General features: G+C 54.0%; 1 protein-coding gene across 1 annotated transcript in view; it reads left to right on the top strand.

The window, feature by feature from the left end:
* The window catches only part of PRMT2 (protein arginine methyltransferase 2), a 33,279-nt gene extending 24,057 nt beyond the window's left edge, over nt 1–9,222 (top strand). Inside the window, exons 7-11 of the mRNA XM_032865172.1 lie at nt 3,094–3,269; nt 5,727–5,856; nt 6,701–6,837; nt 8,313–8,484; nt 9,153–9,222. Coding sequence (XP_032721063.1) covers nt 3,094–3,269; nt 5,727–5,856; nt 6,701–6,837; nt 8,313–8,484; nt 9,153–9,185 — 648 coding nt within the window. The 3' untranslated portion in view covers nt 9,186–9,222. The remainder of the gene's footprint in view (nt 1–3,093; nt 3,270–5,726; nt 5,857–6,700; nt 6,838–8,312; nt 8,485–9,152) is intronic.
* Nucleotides 9,223–11,262: the final 2,040 nt, after the last annotated feature.

Here is an 11,262-nt window from a genome sequence, read left to right as displayed (position 1 = left end):
TATATATATATATATATATATATATATATATATATATATGTATATGCCACATCTTCTTTATCCATTCATCTGTTGACGGACGTCTAGGTTCTTTCCATAGTTTGGCTATTGTGGACATTGTTGCTATAAACATTTGGGTGCGTGTGCCCCTTCAGATCTCTACGTTTGTATCTTTAAGGTAAATACCCAGTAGTGCAATCGCTGGGTCATAGGGTAGCTCTATTTTCAGTTTTTTGAGGACCCTCCATGCTGTTTTCCAGAGTGGTTGCACCAGCTTGCGTTCCCACCAACAGTGTAGGAGGGTTCCCCTTTCTCCGCAGCCTTGCCAGCATCGGTCTTTTCCTGACTTGTTAATTTTAGCCATTCTGACTGGTGTGAGCACTTTTTCATGTGTCTGTTGGCCATCTGGATGTCTTCTTTGCAGAAATGTCTGTTCATGTCCTCTGCCCATTTTTTGATTGGATTATTTGTTCTTTGAGTTTGCTAAGCTCTTTATAGATTTTGGATACTAGCCCTTTATCTGATATGTTGTTTGCAAATATCTTCTCCCGTTCTGTCAGTTGTCTTTTGGTTTTGTTAAAATTGTATTTATTGGAGAGAGAGCGAATGAGCCCAAGCAGGGGGAGGGGCAGGCTGAGGGAGATACAGGAGGAGGGAGAGAGGGAGAGCAGGCTCCCTGCTGAGCAGAGAGCCCAATGCCGGACTCGATCCCAGGACCCTGAGATCATGACCTGAGCCGAAGGCAGATGCTCAACCCACTGAGCCACCCAGGCACCCCAGCGGATACAATTTTTAAAAGAAGAATAAAATTTGAAGAATTACGTGCCTGACTTTAAAACTTAGCGTAAAGCTGTGTGGTAAAGACAGTGCGGTATTGGTGACAAGACAGACACATGGGTCGATGGCTAAAGTAGAGACACTGATCCCTAAAAACATGGTTAACTAATCTTTTAACGGGAGCAAGATCAGTTTAATGGAGAAAAGATAGACTTTTCATTGGAAGATATTGGCATAGTTAGTTGGCCATCCACATGTGAAAAAGAAAAGAGCCTCATACGTTCTTCCAAAAAATTCAAAATTGATTCTAGATCTAATAGCATAGACTGTAAAACTATAAAACTTTAAAAAGAAATCTTGGGAGAAAATTGTCATGGGTCAGGCAAAGAGTTTTTGGTTGATTCTTAAGTATGATCCATTAAAGGAAAAGTGCATATGTCAGACTTTATCAAAATTAAAAATGTCTGCTCTGTAAAAGAAAATGAAAAAACATGGTAAGAGTGGGAGAAAGTATTTGCAAATCACATATTTAATATGTGTCCTGAATATACAAACAACTCTCAAAATTCAGCAGGAAGAAAGTAAACAACCTAAGTGAAAAATGTGCAAAAGACTTGAACAGAGAGTTTGCCAGAGTATACAGATGGCTGAGAAGGGAGCGTGTGAAGAGACAGGAAGCACCGCAGTCATCGGGGGGACACAGACTGTGGCTGCACGTGGCGCCACTGCACGCCTGCCGGGATGGCTGCGGTTTCTGTGATTCCGAGTGCCATGGACCGCCGAGGCTCCCGGCACGGACGCAGCCGCTCTGGGGTCATTGGGCAGTATCCTCTGGAGGTACCGGTGCACATGCTGTGTGACCCGGTGATTCCAGTTCTGGGTACTGACACGGAAACGCCGGCGGTGCCCACACAGAAAGCTGCACGTGCTTACACTGCTCCAGTTAAAATTGCCAAAAACCTGGAAACAACCCAAGTGTCCGCCAGCAGGTGACTGGATGAGCGTCTGGGGTTTATTTGTATCAGGGCTGCCGCCAGGCGATAGAGCATGAGCGGCTGGTGCCTGGGTGCCAGGGACAGACCCCAGAGAGCCGGGTGGCATCAGTAAGGGTAACGGAATCAGTGTGATACTGTAACAAGGAAAGACATAGAACAGGATGGAAAGCACAGGACAGAACCTATTAGTGTAGAAAAAAGTTGTTATTATGAGGGAAAGAAGCCAGTCTCAAAAGTACGTACTGTGTGATTCCCTTTGTGTGACATTCTCCAGAAGAGCTGCGGGGAGGCCGCTGAGCGGTTTCCGGAGGTTGGGGCTGGTGGGAGGAGGGTTTTGGGGTCATGCAGCTGTTCTGTGTCCCGATTGTGGTTACACAGATCCATACAAGGGTTAAAATCGGTAGACTAACTGATTTACCATAGATAGTGTAATAAAATAGAATTAAAAATTATCTGTATATGGTTTTCACCTGCATGCGTGTCTGTGCACGTGAAGAAAAGTCCTTGGGATAAAGTGCCAAGCGAGCAGTGGTTCCTTTGGTGCTGGGTTTACTCATGACTTTTGTTTAGGTTTGTGCTTCTCTGACTTTTCTGAAGTTTTCCATACTGAACATCCACTACTTCTGAAATGAAAACCGCCTGAAATTATTTGAGAAAAAACCCTTAGTGGCTTCCCTTCAGCCACAGAATGAAGTGCCTCTAGCCTTACCCGCACACTCCCCGCACACGGCCATTCCCCACAAGCTCCCTGGCACACTCCAGCACACTCGTGGTGCGCTCCCGGCACGCTCCCGATACACTCCCCGCACTCTTCACACTCCCTGGTTCTGACACAAAGGCTGGCTTCCTGCCGCTGCTGACAGCCAGCGCTCCCGCCTGTCCGGGGAGCTCTGAGGGTGGCGGGTGCTGTTAGGCTGCTCTTATGACTTAAGTGCCATGTGAACCTCCGCGGCGCGCCTGCTTTTAATGTTTCATGTTTTTAGGAGGTGATTTCAGTGAATTTACAGGATTGTGAAAATTCTGAGCATACCCCAGGCCAAGTTTACACAGTCTGACAGCGGAAACTCCGCAGCCCTTTGGGGCTGTTAGAAATGGGGTACCAGCTGGCGTGGGGCGGCGGGGGACGGGGGGAGTGAAGTTGTTTCCTGACGGGCGGCCGCCTGGCTGTAGACTCAGTCTCACGGGAGCTGGTGGGACGCTGGCCGAGGCCGTGGTAAGGGTCAGCGCCACCGCTGCTGTGGGTATAGGTCGGCTCCCTAGACAACTGGTCACAGACGCGGCCTCCGCCGCCGTGTCCCCTGTGTGTCTCCCTCCTGTGCAGTTTGAGTTCATGATCGAGTCGATCCTGTACGCCCGGGACGTGTGGCTGAAGGAGGGCGGGGTCATCTGGCCGACCACGGCCGCGCTGCACCTGGTGCCCTGCAGCGCCGACCGGGACTACCGCAGCAAGGTGCTCTTCTGGGACAACGCCTACGAGTTCAACCTCAGTGCCCTCAAGTGAGTGTGGCGGGGCGTGTGCCCGTGTGTTCTGCTGCGCGGGCTGGGGAGACCCGAGTGCGGCCCGAGTGTGGAGCCCGCCACGGCACTGACGGGGGTTCACGCCAGGCCTGAGCACTCGGCAGGCTGACCCTCGAGCCTTTACACTGGTAGCAGGTGTGATGGGAGTTAGTTAGCAAGGCTCAAATATAGTGGGAAAATGTGGTCACGGTTACAGATGAGGCCTTTATGGGTACATGGTCTGTTAACACACAAATACGTGTTCCTACTAAGATCTCTTCGGTTTTAAAGGATCAGAAAAGGTTATTTGTGAGGTCATCCCTGGCAGTTTGCAGAGGAAGCAACGCCCCAGAGTGCTTGTACAAGTGGTACGCACTTGTACCACTGAACTTGGTTGTAATCTTAAAATGATTGGCTGATGAGGCCTTCATGTTCTCGCTGTTGCTGCTCATAAGAAGATGGTGACAGGGCTGGCATGCCATGGTTGTCTGGGGGTGCCAGCGTCAGTTTTGGGAAGTAGGGGGCCCCACTGCTCAGTACTGCAGGACGTCTCATGTATGCCATGAGGGCCCGGTGAACATGAACGTCTGCTGGGTGCAGAAGAAGGGAGGCTCTGGGCCCTTTTGCCCTTTATTAGGCAACTCAGAAAAAGAGACGATAATGCCAAGGGAAGACGCCTTCCCCAGTTAACATGTTGGACCACTGCACTCTCAACCCAGACCCCAAAGGGGATGGGGAGGAGACGTCCCCGGCAGAGCCGGCCCGTCGTTCATCTAGGGCCAGGTGTGCGGTCTAAGCTGGGGGCCCAGTGATGAAGGCAGAGTGGTCCTGAGACAGGAAAGGACAGAGCAGCGGCACAGGACGGGCCCGTGCAGTGTGTGTGGGAGACGTGGGGCGTGAGGGGCACAGGCGGCAGAGTGTTCTGGGCCACAGATGAGCCCCTTGAGACTTCTTTCCTTCTCTCATACTGTGCGCTGAAATTTAATTTCACATGGACTTAAGAGTTTTGTGTTAAAGCATGTGCATCAATTCTCAGAATCGGTGGGGGCCCATGTGTCAGGTTTTCGATGGAAAGAAAGTGAATAGAAAGAAGGAAAGCACCGCTGGACTCGAGTCTGTACAAACGGACAGCCTCCGCGTGTCAGCAGCTTTAAAAGGTTTAAAAGGCAGCCGCGGCTTGGAGGGAGGTGCCCGCTGGCAGACCCTAGAGTCAGTTAGGAAAAGCTGAGTGTCCAGTGAAATTACAGCCCAGTCACAGGAATAAGCAAGTCACAAAAACTAAATAAAGTCACCAGTAAATATTTGAAAGAAATCCCAGCATCATTAGTGATTGAAATGCAAATTAAATGCCAGTTTTGCCAACCGGATGGACAAAGATCACATTAAAATGGCAGTTGGTGCTGTCTGAGCTGCAGGTGATATGGGGGAGGCGAGCCCGTGTGCCCAGAGCTGTGGGTGCGGGGGGCATCCACCACCTTCCCCGTCGGTTCTGGGGCCACGGCGTGCTCTGGAACACACAGCACAGGGAACAGACGGTTCCGTAGAGCGTGGCCGGATTGCTGTACATCCGTCCGATGGATTAAGAGATGGTGACACCGGGAGGCCACAGACCACATACGCAGAATGGCTTCTACTTGCATAAAACATATAAATCAAGCTGCAGGGGAGAAAATGACTGTAGCAGAGTGCCGAGGCAAGGGCATGGGAGACTCAAGTTTTTTCTTTGGACTTTTCTGTATTTTCCCAATTCTTTATATGTGCATAATTATTTTTATCAGAAAAATATTTTTTAAAAACTTGGCCATATCATGGCATCATTAAAATGTTGACTTTTAATTGTTATTTTAGAAGTTAGTGCTGTGCTTAATTTTTGAACCATTTCCCTTGGTAAGTGGCGACTGGGCAAGCACCACGTTCCGCGGTGGGGTTAGGCGCAGTGACAAGGAGGGACGGTGCGGGGGCTCAGCCCCTGTGTGCGGGGATCCCTCCTGAGAGTCGGGCTGATTCAGGTCATAGAGGGTCACCTAGAACAGGAGTGTCTTATTTACTGTGAATATCTTACTGTCCTGTACTCACCCTTCTTGTGCTGTGAGATGACGTGTCCACGTGATGAGGTTGGGTCAGGCGAGTGAGCCGCGCTGGGCTCCCACGGACTCTGTCCACGTGTCAGGAGGAGGGCGGTGGGATGGGTCTGGGCACTGCCTGCGTGGGAACGGTTGGTTTCCAGGAGCTCAGGCCCTGCGAAGAGGGTGGAGGTGGGAGGCGCTCACACTGCGGTCTCGCCAGGCCGCCTGTGGGGACCTCCAGCCCGTCTCCGTGTCCTTGTGCCGCAGGCCGTGGCTTGGAATTCCTGCGAATGCTGGAGAGAAGCAGCGAGTGCTGTGGTCGTGCATGTGTGTGTCAGAGCCCTAGATGTTGGTCTGCGTCTCTGAGCAATGCCTTTGACTTTTTCCCTAGATCTTTAGCAATTAAGGAGTTTTTTTCGAAGCCCAAGTATAACCACATTTTGAAACCAGAAGACTGTCTCTCGGAGCCGTGTACAATATTGCAGCTGGACATGAGGACTGTGCAGATCGCGGACCTGGAGGTGAGACAAGACGTGCGCTTCCCTCTCATGTTGTCAGCGGCGCACGCACACCGAGACTTCTCTGCGAACATCATGAACCTTGCTTTGATTTTCCCAGTCTTTGCTTTTTTATGTTTGATTTTGTATTTTATACTTTTAAGTTATTTTCTTTACCGCTGGCCTCTTCAACATCATCTGTTCTTTTCATATTTATGTTTAATATTTTCAGCGTCTTTGGATTCTAATACATCATATCCGGTTTCTTCAAGGACTGAATTAAAATTGTTTTCACTACCGTTGAGGACAGAATTCTTAATTCTTACTTTCACTTCCCCCTGTTGCCACGAGGTGGCGCATGTGGCCGCGGGACCTCATTTTACGGTGTGCGGGAGGTGCAGGAGCAGCGAGCGAGTGTGGGGTCCCGGGCAGCCCCTGCGGGGTTCCGACGGGCAGAACAATGTGGACACTGAACTCTGGAGTCTGCACGTAGTTGTGCAGAGTAGAGGTGGCCTGGAATTTCACTTGTGCAAAGAATTGGGAGGAAATTCGGTTCCACTCACGTCTGGGCGGATGAGGCCCAAATTGCTTGAAACCTTTTCTCATTATCTGCAGCATTTGGATTTCTGATGCCAGTTTTAGTAGTTTCAGGAGGAGGAAGTTTTACGTGGTGTTGGAGGTGTTCAGCTAAACCGGCGAGTCCCGTCGGCCGTTCCTGAGCTAGACGGTTCTGAGGGCAGTGCAGGGGGCGGTGGGGTCTGTGAGGCGGGCCCGGGCGGACAGTTGCTCGTTCTTGCTCTGGGGGACCCTCGTGGCCCAGTCCTGTGCTTACAGAACCCGTGCCCCCTTCTTACTGTCCACTTCACAGACGATGAAAGGCGAGCTGCACTTCGAGATCAGGAAGGCCGGCGCGCTGCACGGGTTCACGGCCTGGTTCAGCGTGCGGTTTCAGAGTCTGGAGGAGGACGAGCCCCAGCTGGTGTTGAGTACAGGCCCCTTCCACCCGTGAGTGTGCGTCTCCCGCGGGGGCCCCCGCCAGCAGCCCGGGAGGAGCTGACGCAGCTGGCCTGCCTGCGGGTGGTCAGCCCTCTGGCCGAGACCCAGCAGTCCTGGGCCGCGGAGCAGGCTGTGCGGGCCCTGGGTGGGCGAGTCGGGGCCGGGCCCCAGCCGCCCCCGTGCTGGGCTCCCCTGGGCTGCCCTCTGACCCCTTCGTGACTAGGAGCAGACTTGGTCTTGGCCCTGGAGCTGCGTTAGCGTCCCATGGTCTCCTAGAGCTCTAGGGGCTTTCCACTCCGACTTTCTGGGAGAAGGTCAGTGCTTGAGACAAATTTCTTTAAACAAGATTTTACTTATTTACTTGTTAGAGCACAAGCAGGGGGAGCGGCAGCCAGAGGGAGGAAGCAGGCTCCCCGCTGAGCCAGGGAGCCCGATGTGGGACTCGATCCCAGGACCGTGGGATCGTGACCTGGGCCGAAGGCAGAGGCTTCACGGACTGAGCCCCCCAGGTGCCCCTTGAGACCGTTTTTCACGCAGTAACGTGATGCCGCTCACTTGCTCGACACACTGGGAAGCTGACGTCTGCTTCAGTGGCTGACAGCAGCCCCCGTGGGGATGCTGCCTCCCTCTGGGGCCTTTGTTGTCCTGTTCGGTAACTGATCTGGACCAGGGAGGGTTGCGGCAACACCCGGTTAGATGCTGGCTATGGCAGTGGGCCCAGATGCCCTTCTGGAAAGTGGGGGCAGAGGCGAGGGACTGTGCACCCTGAGTGTCCTGTGGAGGAGGCGGGGCTGGGGCTCTGGCCAGCTTTCCTTCCAGGTCCCACGAGCACAGATGTGAGGTGAGGGTAGGACCATGGCAGACACGCAGGGGACGGTCCTGTGCCCAGTGGTCTTCCCCCGGTGCGTCTACACACAGGTGGTGTAGGCGCGCAGGGCGCAGACACGGGACAGGCGCTCTGTGAGGGCAGAGAGAGACCCTCCCAGTGGTTGAGGCAGGAGGGAGAGTGGGCTGGTGAGGGGGACCGTGGGCCGCATGCCAGGTGTGGGGTGGTCGTGCCAAGCTGTCAGAGCCGGTAAGACCTGAGGAGCTCGGGAGTGTGACTGCGTCTCCTCGATGTTACGGCTGTCCCGCTCACCTTCCACCGGACTTGCCCGGGAACGACGACTTGTTGGGCTGCAGAAACGGGGACTCCAGCACTGGCAGCTCAGAGACCGAGCAGGGGACTTTGGGGAGGTGTGGGGCTGTGGCAAGGAGCGAGGGCCCTGGGCCCGGCTGTGTGTGCTCTGAGCCACCAGTGCCAGCTGCCCTCCCCCGCCCGGAATCTGTGCCGTGTCCAGGAGCTGCCGCCGCCCTGGGTCATAGTAACTCAGTCCCTGCCCCCACAGAGGCTGTCCGGGTTGTCGGGCTGGGGTGCGTCCGTCCTGCGGGGAAGCCTGGAGGGTCCGGCTCCAGCGTGGTGACCCCTGCCCCGTGCCTTGCAGAACCACCCACTGGAAGCAGGTGCTCTTCATGATGGACGAGCCTGTCTCCGTCGTCCCGGGGGACGTGGTCACGGGCTCGGTTGTGTTGCAGAGAAACCCCGTGTGGAGGAGGCACATGTCCGTGGCGCTGAGCTGGTCTGTTACTTCCACGCAAGACCCCACGTCACAGAAAGTGAGATACTTAGCTGTAAAGTCGTGCGGGGGCGCTGGTCTTGGGAGACGGGTCTGGGGTGATCATGGTGGCCAGCCCTTGACCAGCCAAGACACGGCCTTGTCCGCTGCATTATTTTTCTGATCCTCCTGATGGGAAGAGGATGCTGTTATGTGCAGAACAGGAAATAGAGGGCAAGAGGGTGAGTCTGTGACGGCAGAGCCCGGCCCGGCCAAGGTCCACCCTTCCTGTGGCCAGGAGGCCCCAGTGGAGAGCCGGGAAGGCTGGGGGCGGACGCGGGGCCGGTGGCGTGTGGCGTAGGGGTGTGGTGTGGGTCATCTTCTGACCACGGCGGTGGTTTGAGGGTAGTGGAGCCATCCTGCCCACTGTGAGGCTGTGGCCAGCTGGGGCCTGGGGCTTGGTGTCTCACAGAGACTGCTGAGCTGGGGACACTCAGTGGTTAGTGTAGAGCAGAAAAGAAAATCAGATGGTTTGTCTGTATGTTTCAATACCTCTTTTATACTTTGTTTATGCTGATTTCATGTTAAAAGTTTTAATGTGTATTTAGAAAAATTTCTGCAGCTAAATGTCGTTCTTTTGTACGACATTCAGTTATCAGGAAATACTGCACGTTAATCATCCTGCAGTGGTTGCTGATTTGATGGCTTTGTTTTCGTTGTCTCTGCCAGGGTGGAGAGAAGGTCTTTCCCATCTGGAGATGACAGCTGACGCTCTGTGGGGAGCGGGGAGCTGACCTGACGCTGCAGGAAGGAGCCCGAGCGATGAAGACGCCCTGGGACAGGAGCCCCCGTTCTCGCTGCCTGGCGGGCGACAGCACCCGCCTCTGCGGGCTTGGTCCCGTCGTCAGAGTCATCTGCCGACCGCGCCAGTCTCGGCGGGAAGTCCCTCGCCACCGTCACTGCCTGTGTCCGTCCTCTAGAAGTAGGCTGTGTTTGCAGGTGTCCACCAGTGGTGTCCACAGTGCTGGCTTGTGGGTGAGTTGGTGGCACAGTGTCCCTAGCTAGGTCTAGTTCTAAACTCGTAGGACACACACACATCACCCTTGTCGTCCTGTGAAAGTGACTGTTCACGCATCGTGTGTCGTGGTGTCCTTGCTGCCCGAGCCCCCCCCCCCCCCCCCCCGCCATGCAGGACGTGGGGCTGTCCCAGGCCGTGCGGGCCCCGGAGCTGGCCGTGCATGTGACGGGGCTCTGCATGGGTAGTACAGTTGTAGAGATGTCTTCCAGATCCATTCTGTGTCGGCACATTGCATGTGCCCAATAAATATTTTTAAATAAATGATGCTGGCGTGTAACCCATTGCTGTGCGCACGCTCTGTTTACAAGCGTAGGGTCACGCTATCTGCGTTGCTTCGGAACCTTTCTCCTCTGATAGAAACTTCTATGCCTGGAGGGACAGGTCCACAGTTTTTTGTATTGTTTGGATTTTTAGTTAACTTTTTATTGAAATACAAGATCTACAGCCCAAACTGTGTAAGTCATGAGCCTGTAGATGGGCAAAATTTCAGAGCGGACGTCCGTGTACCAAGCGCTCAGGCTGAGACACTTGAGCCTGCCGGGAGCCTCCAAGTGCCCCTTCCCCTCGGTACCTCCCAAGGGTAGGTAATGCCTAACTTCTGACACCACAGATCGCTTTTGCCTGGTTTTGAACATTGTGGAGTGGAGTCATAAGTTCTGTATGGACGGTTTGTGTCCTCCCAAAGCTCCTAGGTCGAAAATGACCTCCCAAGATGACGCCATGAGAAGGCGGGGCTTTGGGGAGGTGGTTAGGCCGTGAAGGGGAGCCCCCTGTGAGGAGACTCGTGCCTTTGGAGGAGGGAGTCCAGAGGGCATCCTGCCCCTGCCCCCACGGGAGAACCCAGCAGAGGGTTGCTATCTGGGAACCAGGAGATGGTCTCTCCAGACACCAGATGCACTGGAGCCTTGACGTTGGGCGTCCAGCCCTGCAGACTGTGAGAAAGAAGCTGCTTCTGTTCAGCCACATGATCATGGCGGGACGGTGTGACAGCCGTGCAGGCCAGTGTCCTTCGTGTCTGCCTCCTCCAGCTCTCGGGACATGTAGGACACCTGCCCGCAGGTTGTGTGTCGTATCCCGCCAGCTGGTGTGCCACAGCTCGTGTCTTCCTCCCCCATGGGGGGACGGCTGGGCTGTTTCCCATGTCTGGCTGCCACGATGGGTGCCCGTATGTATGTGCACGCCCGGAGTTCAGCTTCACTAGGGACAGCCAGATCGTGCTTCAGAGGTCCCTTCTCACGGCCGTGAGACGCCCGGCACCGCACACCCTCGGCCCCCACTGTCGTCTGCGGTTTGCCTCTAGCCCGTCCTGGCACCAGATGGTTGTGGGCAGTTGTCTGTGTCTCACCAGGTCTGCAGGGCTCTTGAGGGCTTCCTGCAAGGAGTCCTGTGAGTGTCGACTCTGTGAGCATCAACTCTGAATTGTCCTTTCCTCGCTTTAAAGTGTTTTGATAAACAGAAGTTCTTAAGTTTTATTTTGTCCAGTTTGACATTGTTTTTCTTTATGGGTAATACTTACTGTGTCCTGTTTAAGGAATCTTCTCCTCTTCCAAGATGTGTGAGATGTTCTGTCGTCTTGTGTATGCACGTATTGTTTTATCCTTGGCTTGTCGATTGGCCTCCACCCGGCCGTGGTCCCTGCCATCGACGTGAGGGAGGGGTTGAGGTTAACGTCCCCCAGGAGGCGGGTGCTTCAATCGTGGATTCCACCTTGTTTCCTTTCCTGATGCACCAACACCTGATTGTCCTCTAGAACTGCTTGAG

The sequence above is a fragment of the Lontra canadensis genome, unplaced genomic scaffold, assembly GCF_010015895.1.
Source record: "Lontra canadensis isolate GAN:19392208 unplaced genomic scaffold, GSC_riverotter_1.0 scaffold29, whole genome shotgun sequence".
Taxonomy (NCBI): domain Eukaryota; kingdom Metazoa; phylum Chordata; class Mammalia; order Carnivora; family Mustelidae; genus Lontra; species Lontra canadensis.
The sequence above is the reverse complement of the archived record's forward strand: the minus strand, read 5'-3'. Positions and strand labels throughout refer to the sequence as shown.